General features: G+C 40.0%; 1 protein-coding gene and 1 pseudogene across 31 annotated transcripts in view; both read left to right on the top strand.

Annotated features, from left to right (window-relative positions):
- The window catches only part of LOC105480180 (LRR binding FLII interacting protein 2), a 130,001-nt gene that overhangs the window by 22,383 nt on the left and 88,755 nt on the right, over positions 1–18,863 (top strand). For 30 of the 31 annotated variants that reach the window (XM_011738717.3, XM_024792429.2, XM_024792426.2 and 27 more), the window contains one exon: positions 5,175–5,319. In XM_011738717.3, the coding sequence (XP_011737019.1) occupies positions 5,230–5,319 (90 nt within the window). In that variant the 5' untranslated portion in view covers positions 5,175–5,229. Of the gene's footprint in view, positions 1–127; positions 176–5,174; positions 5,320–18,863 lie in introns of all 31 variants that reach the window. The other variant, XM_071091422.1, reaches the window with a different exon arrangement.
- LOC139361936 (NEDD8-conjugating enzyme UBE2F pseudogene) lies at positions 5,326–18,736 on the top strand (annotated as a pseudogene).

Raw genomic sequence — 18,863 nt, 5'->3', positions numbered from 1 at the left:
CATGGCTCACCATAACCTTGACCTCCCTTGGCTCACATAGTCCTCCCACCTCAGCCTCCCAAGTAGCTGGGACTACAGGTGTTCATCAACTTGTCTGGATAAATTTTTTTTTTTTTTTTTTTTGTAGAGACAGGATTTCACCGTGTTGCCCAGTCTCGTCATTTTTCTAATACTGGTAAGGAAACCTGCCTGCAGGGTACAAATAATACAGTTCTTTTAAAAGTGCTAGGTTATCCTTTGAGCTAGGTCATTCTTGATCTGCATTATGTGAACTGAAAAAGGCAACTGGACCTGGCCAATCAGTCATATAAACACCTAGGTGCCCTCTGTAGATATGACAAGAAGGATAAGGAAGATAGGAAGTTGTTCCTATTTCCTGCTTGTCCTGTGCTGCTTTTTCCTGTCATCTCTTTCTCAGTGCTGCCTATTCTGGAGCTTGTTGAAACCATTTTGTTTGGAAGCAATTTTAAGAAAGAATTTTTTACATAAATCTGTGGTCCAGGAGTACTCTGGCAGGTGTAAGGCTTAGGCATTGTTAGTTGAGAAAGAAAGAAAATGGATCATGGGGATAGAGGAGAAAGAAAAGAAAGGTTCAAAAGAATGCTACCAGCAGTGGTTTCAGATTGGTGTCTCAGTAGTATAGCATATTATGTTTAATTTGGATGTGATCCAGTTGGGGGCTAGTTTAATTTTTGCACCTTAGATTGGAATGTTTTTATTTTTATTTATTTATTTTTTTGAGATAGGGTCTCACTCTGTCACCCAGGCTGGAGTGCAGTGATCATGGCTCACTGCAGCCTCGACCTCCCAGGCTCAGTCAGTTCTCGCACCTCAGCCTCCCAAATAGCTGGAATTACAGGCACATGCCAACATGCCTGGCTAATTTTTTTTAATTTTTGTAGAGACAGGGTTTTGCCATGTTGCCCAGGCTGGTCTCAAACTCCTATGCTCAAGCAGTTCTCCTGACTCAGCCTCCCAAAGTGCTGGGATTATTAGATGTGAGCTACCACGTCTGGTTTTAAAATGCATCTCTTTTTCCTCAGTGCTATTGAAATTTTAGAGAATTAAGAAAAAAATGCATCCATAATGCTATCTTCCTAACAAAACCACTGTTAAACTATTGATATACTTCTAGCCAAATCTATTTTTATTCTCTAATTATTTTTATGTGTCTGAAATTAGAAAATGCTTACATTTTTTCTCCTGCTTCTGTGAAATATCTTTCATTGTGTCCTTGGAAAGCTGACTGATGGACAAATATTGGATGATACTACAGTGCATTCACTAAATTGTCACTGTAGTCTGAAAAGGAACATTGTGTTGCATGTTGCTTTTTTTTAGTAGGTGGCTAATATTTGTATACACCATTACCATTTTTTAAAAAAAATTTTATTTTGGCTGGTCATGTGGCTTATACTTGTAATCCTAGCACCTTGGAAGGCTGAGGCAGGTGGATCACCTGAGGTCAGGAGTTCGAGACCAGCCTGGCCAACATGGTGAAACTCCATCTCTACTAAAATGACAAAATTAACCAGGTATGGTGGCACACACATGTAGTCCCAGCTACTTGGGAGGCTGAGACAGGAGAATCACTTGAACCCGGGAGGCAAAGGCTGCAGTGAGCCAAGATCGTGCCATTAAACTCCAGCCTGGGCAAGAAAGAGCGAGACTCCGTTTCAAAAAAAAATTTGTTTCAATAGTTTTTGGGGTACAGATGGTTTTTGGTTACATGGGTAAGTTCTTTAGTGGTGATTTCTGAGATTTTAGTGCGCCTATCTATCACCCAAGCAGTTTATACTGTACCCAATATGTAGTATTTTATTCCTTACGCCCCTGTGCTTGCCCCCACCACCAAGTCCCCAAAGTCTATTATATCATTCTTATGCCTTTGCGTCTGTATATTTTAGCTCCCAATTATAAGTGAGATCATATGATATTTGATTTTCCATTCCTGAGTTACTTCACTTAGAGTAATGGCCTCCAACTCCATCCAAGTCGCTGCAAGAGGTATTATTTCATTTCTTTTTATGGCTGAGTAGTATTACATGGTGTGTATGTACCACATTTTCTTTATCTGCTCGTTGGTTGATGAGCACTTAGGTTTTTCCCGTATCTTTGCAATTGTGAATTGTTTTGCTATGAACATGTGTGTGCATGTGTCTTTTTCGTATAATAACTTCTTTTCCTTGGGTAGAGACCTAGTAGTGGGATTACTGGATCAAATGTAGTTCTACTTTTAGTTCTTTAAGAAATCTTCGGGTCATGCCTGGTGGCTAACGTCTGTAATCCCAGCACTTTGGGAGGCCAACACGGGCAGATCACCTGAGGTCAGGAGTTTGACACCAGCCTGGCCAACATGGCGAAACCCTGTCTCTACCAAAAATACATAAATTAGCTGGGCATGATGGCCTACGCCTATAGTTCCAGCTACTTGGAAAGCTGAGGCAGGAGAATTGCTTGAACCTGGGAGGCGGAGATTGCAGTGAGCCGAGATTGCACCATTGCACTCCAGCCTGAGCGACAGAGCGAGACTCCAATCTCAAAAAAAAAAAAAAAAAAAAGAAATCTTCATATTGTTTTTCATAGTGGTTGTACTAGTTTACATTCCCACCAGCAATGTATACACTATTACTATTAGTTAAGTGTATAATCTTTAAAATTATGCTGAAGATGATTGGAGACCCCTGAGAAAACTTTTCTGTCCTTTTCAGGAGTTGTTCTGATTTGTGTCTGGGATGTATCAGGTGCTACATTAAGAAGTACATTTTTTCGTGTTTCCGTTTTTTTTTTTTTTTTGAGATGGAGTCTCGCTCTGTTGCCCAGGCTGGAGTGCAGTGGTATGATCTCGGTTCACTGCTACCTCCACCTCCTGGTTTCAAGCGATTCTTCTCTCTCAGCCTCCCAAGTAGCTGGGATTACAGACATGTGCCATCTCAACCGGCTAGTTTTTGTATTTTTAGTAGAGATGGGGTTTTGCCATGTTGGCCAGACTGGTCTCGAACTCCTGATCTCCTGTGATTTGCCCGCCTTGGCCTCCCAAAGTGTTGGTATTACAGGCGTGAGCCACCACGCCCAGCTGGTGTTTCCATTTTTAAATGAGTTCTTAATAATCATATCCAGATATATCTTCTCTAGTGAAATAAAAGTAATAAACCATCATCAGTCTTTATTCTGGTGGACAGAATAATAAGCTAGCTCTGATGAATGAGAAATGGTGTCAGATAAGTTGGGAATGTCCTGAATCTTTATTGGAGAAAACTTTTTGGTGGAGTAGTTCTGCTTTATTTAGCCTGAATCAAGTAAATTCCAGTACATTAAAGTCATTTAGAATTTCAATATAGACAATTCTGTGAGGACAGACTTACTTGAGAATTCTTTTGTGATTCATACTGTAATGAAATTTTGCTGGTTTATTTTGTTAAAGGAAGTCAAAATTTTTTTAAGTTACGGAATATTTAGCTAAATGAGCTATACTTGTTAGCAATGTGTATAGAAGAAAACAGATCATGAAATTTGGCTTGCATTCTTTCATGGTAATCTTTAATCTCAAATACCATGTGTTAGAAAGGTTAGATGGTCTTTTTCATCCTTATTATTTAATCCTGGCGGATGGGTTTTTCTTCTCCCTTTTGTTAAAATAGGTCTAATAAGTAATAGTAACAGGTTCATAGATATATTCTTTTTTTTATATTTTGAGAAGGAGTTTCCTTCTTGTTGCCCAGGCTGAAGTGCAGGGGTGCAACCTCGGCTCACTGCAACTTCTGTCTCCCGGGTTCAAGTGATTCTCCTGCCTCAGCCTCCCAAGTAAGCTGGGATCACAGGCATGTGCCACCATGTCCCACTAATTTTGTATTTTTAGTAGAGATGGGGTTTCACCATGTTGGTCAGGCTAGTCTTGAACTCCTGACCTCAGGTGATCCACCCGCTTTGGCCTTCCAAAGTGCTGGGATTACATGCATGAGCCACCGCGCCTGGCGATATGTTCTTAATAATTTGACTACATCAGTTTTGTTCATCACTGTACCTTTAGCACCTCCTATAGTACCTGGTAACAACAGAAACTCAGGTATTTGTTACATGGACAGTGTTGGTTATCGTTAATTGAAGAATAATAAACCTCCATTTTTTTCTTTTATATGGTTGTTGGTTTTTTTTGTCCTTTTTTTTTTTTTTTTTTTTTGAGAGTCTCTGTCACCCAGGCTGGAGTCCAGTGGCATGATCTTGACTCACTGCAATCTCTGCCTCCTGGGTTTAGGTGATTCTTGTGCCTCAGCCACCAGAGTGGCTGGGATTATAAGCATGCATTACCACGCCCGGCTAATGTTTGTATTTTTAGTAGAGATGGGGGTTTTACCACATTGGCCAGGCTGGTCTCGAACTCCTGGCCTCAAGTGATCTGCCCGCCTCAGCCTCCCCAAGTGCTGGGATTACAGGTGAGAGCCACCGTGTCTGGCGTTGTTGTGATTTAATTGGAATTTTTATTAAATTACACTAAAAGGCAAAGTTAGTTTTGTAACTATAAGGCTTAGTAGTAAAACCTCTTGAACATCTTCTAAAACTTTAGGCTGAATAACTTCTGAAATGTTTTTCATTCTGGGATGGAGATTGGTTTTAGAAATAACTATAGTTATTTATTTATTTATTTATTTATTTATTTATTTAATTTATTTATTTATTTTGAGACAGAGTCTCACTTTGTCTCCCAAGCTGGAGTAGCACAATCTTGGCTTACTACAACCTCTACCTCCTGGGTTCTAGTGATTTTCCTGCCTCAGCCTCTCGGGTAGCTGGGATTACAGATGTGTGCCACCCTGCTTGGCTAATTTTTGTATTTTTAGTAGAGACAGGGTTTCACCATGTTGGCCAGGCTGCCCAGCTATAGTAATTTTAAGCGGTTAAGTAGAATTTCTGCTGATGGCAGCTTTCTGAGGCTAATATTATAATACACTCTCACAGGTTGCCGTGGGTAGCATAGTGAAAAGAGTTGGGAGATTTAGTAATTAGTATAAAATTAAATATTCTAAAATTTATTGGAATAATTTGGTAGTGGGAAGAGGTATTTGGTGACTGATTTCTCTAAGAAGAAATACAATTTCTCTGTTAAAAGTGAATGTATAAATGAACATGAAAATCGCACAGAAAGAAATAAATTATTATGTTTTTGTTTACTTCAGGGCTGAAAACACAGTTAAATCACTTTCAAAGTTAAAAGACTGTTAAGAACACAAGATGGGGACTCCTGGTTCTGGGAGGAAAAGAACACCTGTGAAAGACCGATTTTCTGCAGAAGATGAAGCTTTGAGTAACATTGCCAGAGAGGTATGTTTGGTAAATCCCCTCTCAACACTGAGTTGCACAGATGTATTGTAAAAATGCCGATTTGACAGAGATAGATGTTTACTAATTGAACTAGTTTCAGATGTTTATCATGAGCAACATGTTATAACTGGTCTCTAAAATAGTGTATTAGAATAAAATATAGTTGGATATTATCAACAGAAATCAAATATAGAGATGAATCTCTGAACAACACGTTTTATTTGAGACAATAGAATTGTAATTTGGGCATACACACAGACTGCATTGGTCTTTGGTATGTCCAAAGAACAAAGAAAAGATTGAGGTTTTTATTAGAGAAATGTTATGCGTTGTTTTGAAAGAAAATGCATTGGCACTAGCAAAGTTTTTGGGAGCTGGCATGGTCTGATTTGTGAGTGACTGTGGAAGGTAAAACTAGTCTTAGAGTTACAGCAGTTCGTTTCCGCAGCTACTAGGTAAAACTGATCTTAAGGTTATAATAGGTCATTTCAGCAGCTGGCTTGCCAGATAATCCCTGGGCAGGTGCTTGTTCCCTAAATGCTTTTCATTCCCTTTTCTTCCCCCCTGGTCTCGTGACTCTAATTTAATTGGGTATGACAAGATAATTCCAATGTATATAATCAATTTTCACAATATCCAATGCATCCAAAATTAATTTTTCTTTATATTTTTGTGGGTTACTTGAGTTCCATGTACTTGTTATAATGTATTGAAATTTATAATTAATCTTTCGAATGTAAACTTAGGATAATTAGAATGTTGAAGATATGAGGACTATATAGACATACTCATTGGGCTATTCTGTTAATATGCTTTAGAGGTGGTATATAAATGTTGATGGAAACAATATTTCTTGTCTGTTCAGATTCAGTGTTTTATTTTTTGAAACATTGCAGTGGAATTTTTATGTTTAATTCTTTTAGTTGGTAACAGAACTTCTGGGGCAATTTTGTTTCAATTTGTTGTAACTCAGAAAAAAGAAAAAGGGAAGGGGTGTTACCTGTTGAATCACTGGCAACATTTCCTGCAGTATATTGGAAATTTAACATGACTACCAGCTGGGATTTCTTAGTCAATTGCCAACTTTGTTTCAGACTCTATCTGCAACTGCAGACTGACCGTAAACTAATATGGTATGAGAGTTGCTTAGAGCATCATTAAGAGCATCATTAAATTATATTTTTTTGGTGAGAATTATTACCATAGCACTTCCTCTTTGTTATTAGTAAATAACTCATTTAGGAATAGTGTAGTTTCGTTTTGACACATTACACACTCTTTTGATCCAGCTCATTGTTACGATTTTCCTTTTGGAAGCTACTCAGTTAGCTTTTGAATTAGAAGTCAAATGCTGTAGGAGGCTATTTGAAGCAAAGGAAAGTTACTACCTAAAACCTGATAAGAAATCGTGATATTACTATAACAAAAATATATTAAAAATCAGTGAGAGCGTTTGGATTGATTCCATGTCTTTGCTGTTGTGAATAGTGCTCCAATGAACATACATGTGCAGGTATTTTTATAATAGAATGATTTATATTCCTTCAGGTAATGGGATTGCTGGGTCAAATGGTATTTCTGGTTCTAGGTCTTTGAGGAATCACCACACTGTCTTCTACAATGGTTGAACTAATTTACATTCTCACCAACAGTGTAGAAGCATTCCTATTTCTCCACAGCCTTGTCAGCATCTATTGTTTCTTGACTTTTTAATAATCGCCATTCTGACTGGTGTGAGTGGTTTCTCATTGTGGTTTTGATTTGCATTTCTCTAATGATCAGTGATGTTGAGCTTTTTTTCATGTTTGTTGGCTGCATACATGACTTCTTTTGAGAAGTATCTGTTCATGTCCTTTGCCCACTTTTTAATGGTTTTTTTTTTCTTGTAAATTTGTTTAAGTTCCTTGCAGATTCTGGATATTAGATCTTTGTCAAATGGATAGATTGCAAAAACTTTCTCCCATTTTGTAGTTTGTCTGTTCACTCTGATGGTAGTTTCTTTTGCCTTACAGAAGCTCTTTAGTTCATTAGATCCCATTTGTCAATTCTTGCTTTTGTTGCAATTGCTATTGATCATGAAATTTTTGCCTGTGCTAATGTCCTTAATGGCATTGCCTAGATTTTCTTGTAGGGTTTTTATAGTTTTGGGTTACATTTGAGTTACATCAACTCTCAAATGCCCATCAATGATAGACTGGATAAAGAAAATGTGGTACATACACTCCATGGAATATTGTGCAGCCATAAAAAGGAACTGTATCATATCCTTTGCAGGGACATGGATGGAACTGGAAGCCATTATCCTCAGCAGACTAACACAGGAACAGAAAACCAAACACCACATATTCTCACTTATAAGTGGGAGCTGAACAGTGAGAACACATGGATACGGGAAGGGGAATAACACACACTGGGGCCTGTGGAGAGGGAGCACAGTGGGGTGAGGGAGAGCATCAGGATAAATAGCTAATGCATATGTGGCTTAATACCTGGGTGATGGGTTGATAGGTACAGCAAACCATCATGACACATGTTTACCTATATAACAAACCTGCAGGTCCTGCACATGTATCCCAGAACTTAAAATAAAAATCAAAGAGATATTTTTCAGTTAAAAGATACTTAAAAATGAAAAAGTAGATACGACTTTACAGCGAGTGATCTTAACTATTTGCACAAATGAAGCATTTTGGAAGCAACATAATTGTAGTTGAAAATTGAAACTACCCAGAATGTTTCCTTTCAAAATTGGTGGGATTTACCCTGATTTCTATAAGGGAGGAAAATGCCACCACCTTCTAGTGTCCTTTTGTGTTGTCACTAAGTATTTGAACTTTTTTTTTTTAAATGTGATGCTTTCTTTAAAAAATTGTATAGGATTCTAACATCCAGCACTTGTTGAGTGCTTACTATGTGGCAAACACTATTCTAAGCATTTTACATGCATTAATTCATTTAATCCTTATAAAATTCTGCAAAAAATTCTGCAATCAGTTTTTTTATCTGCATTTTGCAGATGCGGAAACCATTGCACAGAAAAATTAAGTAACTTCCCCAAGGTTACATAGCTAGGAAATAGTAGAGCTTGGATTCAGACCCTGAAGCTTGGCTCCAGAGTCTGTGCATTTAAGCTTTTACTATGCCAGATTGTTTCTCAGTCCTCTCTAATTCCACCATTAATAGCTTGTTTTTTGTTTTTCAGTAATTGTTCGTGACTTTGAACGCAGTTTCACATCTTGATTCTCTCAAAAGTCTTGAGCTAAGTAGGATAGATATTATTATTAGCCATGTTTACAGCTGAGGAAACAGATGATGTTCAGATAACTGTCTAAAATGTATCAGAAGCAAGGCTAAAAATTCAGCCATTTGAGTCATTGTTCATGTTCCAGGAGAGGTAGGTTTTGGAGACTTACAAGTGTGACTTTGAATTCTGGCTATACTAGTTGCTGGTTGAATAATTTTGTTAAAACTTCTCTAGACTTCAGTTTCCTCGTCTGTGAAATGGCAGTAATATTATTTTCCTGTCTCACAGAGTTGTGATGGTTAGAGAAGATAAGGCACATTAACCTTTAGAACAGTGTTAGGCTTGCAGTAGGCTATTTGTTGCTTATTAAAAAACAGAAATTGGGCTGGGCGTGGCGGGTCACGCCTGTAATCCCAGCACTTTGGGAGGCTGAGGCGGGTGGATCACGAGGTCTGGAGTTCAAGACTTGCCTGGTCAACATGGTGAAACCCCATCTCTACTAAAAATACAAAAATTAGCTGGGTGTGGTGGTGGGCGCCTGCTACTCGGGAGCCTGAGGCAGAGAATTGCTTGAACCAAGGAAGCGGAGATTGCAGTGAGCCGAGATTGCACCACTGCATTCCAGCCTGGGCAACAGAGCGAGACTCCGTCTCAAAACAAAAAACAGAAAAGCAGAAATTGAAAATGATAATAGAAGACTGGTAGAAAGGTAAAATGGACTCTTTTTGTAAAATAAACTTATTACGATAGGTTTTCTAAAACATGACTGATCATCAGAGTCTCCCGGGGAGCTTTATCAGTGTACAGATTCCCAAGCTATACCTCATACTTAGTAAATCTGAATCTATGGGGGTTGAGCCCAGAAATCTGTATTGATTGGTTGATTGAAGGAGATGAGGTCTTGCTATGTTGTCTAGGCGGGACTTGAACTCCTGGGCTCAAGTGATCCTCCTGCCTCAGCCTCCTGAGTAGCTGGGGCTACAGGTTCGCACCACTACACCCAGGCAGAAATTTGTAGTTAACTACACACATACACACACACACACTCTCTCTCTCTCTCTCTCTCTCTCTTTCTCCCCGCCCCCCCCCCCCCCAACTCCTTCCTATGAGATTCTGATGGCCAGCCAAGTTTGGGGACCATGAACCCAAATATACAGATGATCCTATCCTGAATGGTCACTTTTTAATACTTCCAGGTTATTATCCTTCCTTTATGTGATTATTTTGTTATGAAATAACTGAGTTTAATAGTTATTCTATTAGAATGTATACCATAATAATAAAAATTACTACTATAAAAGGATATAAAAAACCAATAATTCTAGTTTTTATTTATGTCTTCAGAGCTCTGAACATGCATATGGCAACTTTAGTAACAAGATAAAAAGGCTCAAGTTTAACTTGAAACCTGGAAAAGGACCAGTTTTCATTGTTAAGATTCAGGACTTTATTTGCATGATGAGTGTCTAATATGTGATACAATACTTTTAAAACTTTAGAGGAAATATGTTTAGCTGTTTTTTGTTTTGTTTTGTTTTGTTGTTGTTGTTTTTGAGATGGAGTTTTGCTCTTCTTGCCCAGGCTGGAGTGCAATGGTGTGATCTTTTTTTTTTTTTTTTGAGACGGAGTCTTGCTCTGTCGCCCAGGCTGGGGTACAGTGGCCGGATCTCAGCTCACTGCAAGCTCCGCCTCCCGGGTTTACGCCATTCTCCTGCCTCAGCCTCCCGAGTAGCTGGGACTACAGGCGCCTGCCACCTCGCCCAGCTAGTTTTTTGTATTTTTTAGTAGAGATGGGGTTTCACCATGTTAGCTAGGATGGTCTCGATCTCCTGACCTCGTGATCCGCCCACCTCAGCCTTCCAAAGTGCTGGGATTACAGGCATGAGCCACTGTGCCCAGCCCAGAATGCTTTTCATCTTGAAAAACCTGAGTGCATTTTTATGTTTAATTTTATTATTGTTATTTTTTTGAGACAGGGTCTCTGTCGCCCAGACTGGAGTGCAGTGGCATGATCTTGGCTCACTGCAACCTCCGCCTCCTGGGTTCAAGTGATTCTCCTGCCTCAGCCTCCTGTGTAGCTGGGACTACATGTGAGCACCACCATGCCCAGCTAATTTTTTACTTTTAGTAGAGGTAGGATTTCGGCGTGTTGGCCAGGCTGGTCTCAAACTCCTGACCTCAAGTGATCTGCCTGCCTCCACCTCCCAGAGTGCTGGAATTAGAGGCATGAGCCACCGCGCCCGGCCTCTGAGTGTGGTGGGGGTTTTTTTTTTTTTGAAACGGAATGTCATTCTGTTGCCCAGACTGGAGTGCAGTGGTGCCATCTCTGCTCACTGCAATCTCTGCCTCCTGAGTTCAAGTGATTCTCCTGCCTCAGCCTCCCGAATAGCTTGGATTACAGGCATGTGCCACCATGCACAACTCATTTTTGTATTTTTAGTAGACACAGGGTTCCACCATGTTGTTCAGGCTGGTCTCAAACTCCTGAACTCAAATGATCACCTGCCTTGGCCTCCTCTAAGTGCATTTTTAAAAGATATTGAAATGTTTGAAGACTATTCTGTGAAGGCAGGAATGTGAGTAGATTTATAAGTCCTGTCTGTCTGTAATAGGCATGTTGCTGTTTAGCTCTGGGAGCTCAGGCTATTATAGCTGTAGGAAGAACTCAAAAGAGCAAATGTCGGAAGGGATCATTTTCCCTAGGGTTTCAGAAGACCAATCTGAATGCTTACCTTTTGTGTGTGTTTGGCTTTGGTATTTTCATGGGCTTGTGAAAAATGCCATTTCAGAGTTGACTTTCAATGAAATTGTCTGAAAGCACATACCTGGTGTATCAAATTGGGGACCCTTAGTTACCTAGCCTCTCAAAAGGAGAATGATGAGGGTAGAGTGAAAGCTAGTTATGCTGCCTTACCATAGTCAGTTTGGTGAGTGTTAATGGTGAGTTTCCTTTTGAGAAGAAATTGAAGCCTCTTGAAGGGTTTGCAAAGTCTTTTTAAGGCATCACGGAAGCCTGGAGTATTATTGCTTTTCTTGTTTTAGAGCTGAAATTACGAAGAAAACACGTTTTATGCATACTTCTTCAAGTGAAAGTCACAAGAATGTTCTTTTTTTTTTTTTTTGAGAGAGAGAGTCTCACTCTGTCGCCCAGGCTGGAGTGCAGTGGCGCCATCTCGGCTCACTGCAACCTCCGTCTCCCAGGTTCAAGTGATTCTTGTGCCTCATCTTCCCGAGTAGCTGGGATTACAGGCGTGTGCCACCACACCCAACTAATTTTTGTAGTTTTAGTAGAGACAGGGTTTCACCATGTTGGCCTGGCTGGTCTTGAACTTCTGACCTCAGGTGATCGCCGGCATCGGCCTACAGGCATGAGCCACCATGCCCAGCCACAAAAATGTTGCTGATTTTTGTCCCTGATGATCTGAGATTTTTTTTTCTGGGTCTAAAATTCTGTGATTTCTTCCAAAGTCCAGAACCCAAAGAAAATTGATGTTCTTATGCATAGTTCTCTTAAATCTAGAGAATGAATGTCAGACATAGAAACTGGTTATCTTTTCTAGATTAGAGGATAGGATCCTGAAGAGGAAGTCATAAGTGACTTCCCCAAGGTTACATAGGTAAGAAATAGCAGAGCTTGGATTCAAACTCGTGAAGGTTGGCTCCAGAGTCTGTACATTTAATCTCTTACTATGATTAATAATTATGTAATAATTATTATTTTTAATAGAGACAGGGTCTTGCTATGTTGCCCAGGCTGGTCTCAAACTCCTGAGCTCATTCAGGAAAAGATCATAAGAATTGGAGTCTAGTAAAGAGTATCCAGAGATTTTTGTGTTGAGCAGAATTTACACATAAACATAACTGGTTTAACTGAGTGTGGTGACATGTGCCTGTAGTCCCAGGTACTCAGCAGGCTGAGGTAGGAGGATTGCCTGAGCCCAGGAGTTCAAGGCTTCAGTGAGCTGTGATCCTGCCACTGCACTCCTGCTTGGGCAACAGAGTGAGACCCCCACCTCTAAAAATAAAAAATATGGCGTGTAAATTTACTTGTAAGAGGTAAGAAAGGAAGCTCCATGGCTGTTTCACATTTGTGTCTGCTAGAACATTTGGATTTTTTTTTTTTTTTTTTGAAGCGGAGTCTTGCTCTGTCACCCAGGTTAGAGTGCAGTAGCGTGATCTCAGCTCAGTGCAGCCTCTTCCTCTCAGGTTCAAGTGATTCTCCTGCCTCAGTCTCCCGAAAAGCTGGGATCACAGGTGCGCGCCACCACACCCAGCTAATTTTTGTATTTTTGGTAGAGATGGGGTTTCACCATGTTGGCCAGGCTGTTCTTGAACTCCTGACCTTAGGTGATCCCCCCACCTTGGCCTCCCAAAGTGCTGGAATTACAGGCGTGAGCCACTGCACCCAGCCTGGATTTCTTTTTTTAAAGTGTGCAGTTCAGTGATATTATCCCATGTGTTTGGTTTGGATTATTCTGTGTAAATTGGATTTGTCTGAAAAGAAACTCCACAGGAGGCAGAATTACTCTTATTTAAAATACTCATGTTTTCAGTGGTGGTACACAAAAATTCATAGAAGATTATGAAATGACCGGGTGCAGTGGTGCATACCTGTTAGTCCCAGCTACTTGGGAGGCTGAGGTGTGACGATTGCTTGAGCGCAAGAGTTCGAGACTAGCCTCAGCAACATAGCAAGACCCTGTCTCTTAAAAAAGAAAGAATATTATGAAATATGAGTTTTTTTTAAATTATAAAAAGTGAATGTTTTTCTGTCCATTTCTACCCGGTTAAAAAATAATTATCCTCCTTTGTGCCTATTGTTTTTATTAGACAGATTCTTTGAAAGAGCAAATCTAAGTTGTGGTTTTAGTCATTTAGGATTCCTTCAGGTGGTGTTAGTGCATGAATTCAGCCAATTCTATTTGTTTTTTTGTTACTATTATTAATAATAACAATAGAGACAGAGTCTTGCTGTGTTGCCCAGGCTGGTCTCAAACTCCTGAGCTCAAAAGATCCTTCTGCCTTGGCTTCCCAAAGTGCTGGGATTACAGGCCCTCAGCCAGTTTTCTTTGAGTGCAGACTCAGTGTTTTCTCCATTTACACACTGGAACTAAGGCAAAAGAGGAGGGTAAGGGATGTGATTGGGGTTACACTTTGCTTGTACTTTTTCCCTACTTCTAGAGCCTGGTACTGTACACTTTTTGTGATAGCCAGTGTTACTCTCAGCATCTCACTGTCCCTTGATGGAATTCCTCTTACTGGAATTAAGGGAGGGTTATTGAGCCTTAAAACTTAGTTTTGTCTTAGTGTGACTGAAAAGTATTGGTATAACTTTCCTTGTCATAATCTTTGCCATTCCTGTGACTTATAGGGATTTGGAGAAAAATATTCAGATAGCACAATATCATTAACCTAAATTTGAAGACATTACTAGCAACACCTTTTTTTCCCCCATCACAAGTATTTTTGTTAGTCCTCAAATTAGTATTTTTGGTTAAATATGTCATTGCAGATCCAAAGTTTTACTTTTTATATACTGTTTATTGGGTTGTATAAAGTCGTCTCTCATTTCAAAAGAATATTTTTGCTGTCAAAAAGTCTCTGAGTAAATGGAAGATATAGTTGTTTGACATCAGAAAAAGATGAGTTATAATTTCTATAGTTTACTGCATGTTGGTGTTCATGCTCAGAAAAATTTAAATATTTGTCCTCAACTACCAAAAACTTAAAGTGGTTAAACATTATCATGTTGTAAGATTTAATTACAAATTTTTGTACTAAAGGGAAGTTGCTAGGAAATAGAGCAATAATTTTTGTTAATTTGGAAACCATGGCAACACAGTAAATATTATGTCTCTTAATTTGTCTTTCAGTGTTTTTTTGGCATGAGTGTCATGGAAGAGTAAACAAAATTAAACACAGTGAACTCTGAGTCTTTGCTACCTGAGTTAGTCATTTTCTTTGAATGTTTGACTTTCTCAAATTTTACATTTCAAATTTCTTGAAATTAAAGCATAGTCTTTAAAGGCCTAAATTGTACATAATCTCTCTTTTGTCCATGCCATTTGCATAGGTTTTATATTATGGATGTATGTGCGGCTGGCAATTCCAGACCTTGTTGGCTCAGTTTGGTGCATTTCTGTCAAATTATGAGTTGTAAATTTGCCTCCTGTAAAATAGCAGTTTTAGCACCATCAACACTGTGATACAAAAGTTTTAAAGCTAGAGGATTTTCTTCTTTTAAAGTCATTTGAGTGTGTTTTCATGTACTACTGTAGTATTTTGTTTTGTTTTGTTTTGTTTTTGACATGAGGTCTTGCTAGGTTGCCCAAGCCAGACTCGAATTCCTAGGCTCAAGTGATTCTCCCACATTGCCTCCTGAGTAGCTGGGATTACAGGCACCACTACCATGCCTGGCTTGTTTTTGAAAAACATTAAGATTTTGGCAATAATATAAGTATCCATGAGTCCAGCACCCAGCATTATCAAATGTTAACATGTTGTCACAGTTGTTTCAGATCTTTTCTTTAAAATGTTAGGAAGAAAGGAAGGGAGAAAGAGATATAAACCAAGTTTAAGGTCCTTTGTTTCGTTCCCCAGGCCTATCCCCCTCCTTCCTTCTATTAAGGATTCAGTGTGATAAAATAAAAATGTGTCCTTCCTGTTCATGTTTTAAAAGTTCTAATGACTTCTGGTCCTGCCACCTGGAGCCAATGTAGCTATGAGGGGCTGTGTCTTGCCACCACTGCCCAGGCCAGGCATGGTGTTGGGTGTCAGGCCTGCCTCACATGTCTTGGGGTGCCCAGGGTAAAGGCAGGAGTAATGCTGACACCTGTAAGCACACTGAAGTGCGATGACAGTCTCAAAGGGTCTGGGATGTCAGCCATAGCATCTGGCCCCACTCAGAGGGTTCTGTGAGAGACAAGTTGATTGTTAAAGAGGTTGCAGAGCTTGAGCTTATTTACCTTGTACATGTCAAGTGTATTTCCTGATCTAAAAAGCTTCATTGCTTTCTGCTGACTGTAACCCCAGACAAGGGTTACTACCAGGGTGGAAAATTTCAGCTTGAAACTGGACTTCCTGATGCTTGTAACATGGTGCCTTCCAAAGTCAAATGCCTGACCAGGATCTGGTACCCCAACATCACAGAGATGGGGGAAATACATCTAAAGTTTACTGAGGACATTCGATTGACAGCACTGGCTGGGCTCCCACGAGAACATTGAAGGATGTTGTTTGGAGATTAAATTATTTGTTTACTAATCTTCTGAATTTTGATGATCCACTGAATGTTGAAGCTGCAGAACATCATTTGTGGGACAAGGAGGACTTCTTGAATAAAGTAGATGACTACATCAAGTGTTAATGCCAGATGATAAAAGGAGAAGATTGCAGGCCCGTGGATTGTGTGTTATAGTTTGTCTCTAGCGTGAAAAAGCAGCAAGAGGCAGCGCCTCCTCTCCCCTATCCCCTGACTCTCCCTCTCAGTCCCCCTGCATTGTCCCAGTCCTGTGACCATGTTGTCCTGAAGAAGACCATCCTCATGACTGCCCATTGTAGATGGAGAATTCAACATAAAGACAGCAAGAAAACGTATTTGGGTTTCTAAAGAATTATCTGCTTACCTTATGTTTTAGGCTGTTCTTTCATTGCTAATAGACAAGACTGAGTAATTTATAAAAAAAAGAGGTTTAATTGGCTTATCGTTCTGCAGGCTGTGCAAGCATGGCACTGGCATTTACTTGGCTTCTGGGGAGGCCTCAGGGAGCTTTTACTTATGGTGGAAGGTGAAGCAGGAGCAGGCATGTCATGTGGTGAGAGCAGAAATGAGAGCGCAAGGGGGACAGCCAGATCTCATGAGAACTTAACTGTTGTGTGGACACACCACGCTGTGAGGGATCCACTCCCATGACCCAAATACCTCCCACCAGGTTTACCTCCAAAACTGGGGATTACATCTCAACATGATATTTGGAAGAGACATCTAAACTATATCATCTTAACATGTTTAATTTTTTGAACTCATATTGTTTAGGCTGTTGGTGATATTCTTGAGAAGTTGTAATGGACCCAAAATTGAGGCTGGAGCTTTCTTATTCTTTTCCCAGACAAAATTGGTTTTCTGCTGAAGTGATGCTCATGATGTGTTCAGTGTAACTTGCAGATTGGAATAAGAAGCCTGCTACAAATTGTGATTGGATGCAAATGCCCTTAGTGTCCTCTGTGCATGTTGGCCCTATCTAGATGTCGTGAAGTTTCCCAGAATGCATAAAGTCTTTCACTGTAGACATTTTTATTGAAATGCATATTTTATTTAATTTAAGTATATTTTGGACCAATTAAATTAATTTTTTACAATGTAATGCTTTATTTTTTGTATTCTCATTTTGTATTTTGTATTTTCATTGTATAGGGCAAAGATGTTGGGTTGGCCGAGGGTGGTGGCTCACACTTGTAATCCTAGCACTTTGGGAGGCCAAGGTGGTGGGCAGATTGTGTGAGCCCAGGAGTTGAGACCAGCTGGGGCAATATGGTGAAACCCTGTCTCTACCAAAAATACAAACATTAGCCAGGCATGGTGACACGTGCCTGTAGTTCCAGCTACTCAGGAGGCTGAGGTGGGAGGATTACCTGAGCCCAGGGAGATCGAGGCTGTGATGAGCCATGATCCTGCCCTGGGCAACAGAGTGAGACCCTGTCTCCAAAAAAAAAAAAAAAAAAAAAAGGAAAAATGTTGGGTCAGCCACCTATTGAAGAGAAATACAAAGAAACTATGAAAGACATTATTCGTTTTGTCCAAATGCAACAAGAATATGGCTCTGAAAAGTCATCTCTTGCTTTCAAGTCCACATGTGGCAAGGACATTTTGGAGCTCTTTGAAACTAGATCTGGATGATAAAAATAAAAACAAACAAACAGAAAGGCAGGAAGCCCATTCTCACATGCCGCTCAGAGGAAACTGGCTGGAGCTGGGACCTGCTGGGGTTGGTGTTCCTGCAGTGGTCATATGATCATGAGCCAGTAGCTACTTCTTAGAGTGCCAGACCCTGGCTGTCCTGAGGGACAGGAGAGATACCTCAGGAATCAGCCCAAACAATGTCTGATGCTACTGAGACTGTACCTGTGACCACCTTCTTATTTGCTTTGACTCCGCGCCCTGCCTGGGGTGAGCCTCTTAGGTCTTGGAGGACCAGGATTCAGCAGCAGCATGTGCCATACTTGGCCAGGTTAACACACATTGGAGGAAGAGCCCAGAAAAAAGACAGGTGGATTTATTCCAGTTTTTAAACATTTGAACTAATGAAATCAAATGAGAAATAAATATTTGTCTGGTTTCAAAAAAACATTTTAATATGTATCATCATAAACCTTGTTTATAGGGTTTTTGTATATTGCCTTCTAAGAGCTCTATAGACACAGGGGTGTAAAGCAGGTAGCACTATGGTGGAAAACTGCCAGAATAGTAAGTAGTTCAGTATAACTGGAGAGGGGCTAGGGAATGGGAGGAGGTGATGTTAGAGAGGAAATAGGGACCAATCATGAAAAGATTTGTGTGCTGAGGAATTTACTTTTGATTTTCAAAGCTGTGGGGAGCCATTAAAGGGTAAATCCTTTTTCAGATTTGAATTACAGTATAATTGCTTTAGCCACCCAGTGGAGAGTGAGTGGTGGAAGGTAGAAGGCAGAAAACAGTTAGGAAGCTGTTATAGTTTTTGATTTATTTTTTGAAGCAGGGTCTCGCTCTGTTGCCCAGGCTATAGTGCAGTGGTACAATCTTAGCTCACTGCAACCTCCGCTTCCTGGGTTCTGGGACTACAGGCATGCACCACGACAACCAGCTAATTTTTGTGTTTTTTGTAGAGATGGGGTTTTGCTTTGTTGCCCAGGCTGGTCATGAAGCTGTTGTAGTTATCTTAGTGAAAGATGATGAGAACATGAAATAAGACAGTGACAATGGGAATACAGAGGAAGGTCTGGATGGAAGAAATAGTAAAGAGAATCTTGATGGGAGCAAAGTAGTTGAGACTTAGCAACTGAATATGGAGGGAGAATAGAAAAGAGGAAGGACCCTTATGATGAGTCTTTGTGTCATATTTTGGGTAATGGGGTAGTTGATGGGAAATATAAAAAAGAAGAGGAAGGTTAAGGGAACGATTATAAATTAAATTAGGGTTGTATTGAGTCTGAGGTTCTAGTGGGAGAGCCTCAATTTTTTTTTTTGGATACGGAGTGTCACTCTGTCGCCCAGGTTAGAGCACTGTGGCAAGATCTTGCGCTACCATGCCTGGCTAATTTTTGT

The sequence above is a fragment of the Macaca nemestrina genome, chromosome 2 (assembly GCF_043159975.1).
Source record: "Macaca nemestrina isolate mMacNem1 chromosome 2, mMacNem.hap1, whole genome shotgun sequence".
NCBI lineage: Eukaryota > Metazoa > Chordata > Mammalia > Primates > Cercopithecidae > Macaca > Macaca nemestrina.
Note: the sequence above shows the minus strand (reverse complement) of the source record. Positions and strands in the feature narration are given on the sequence as shown.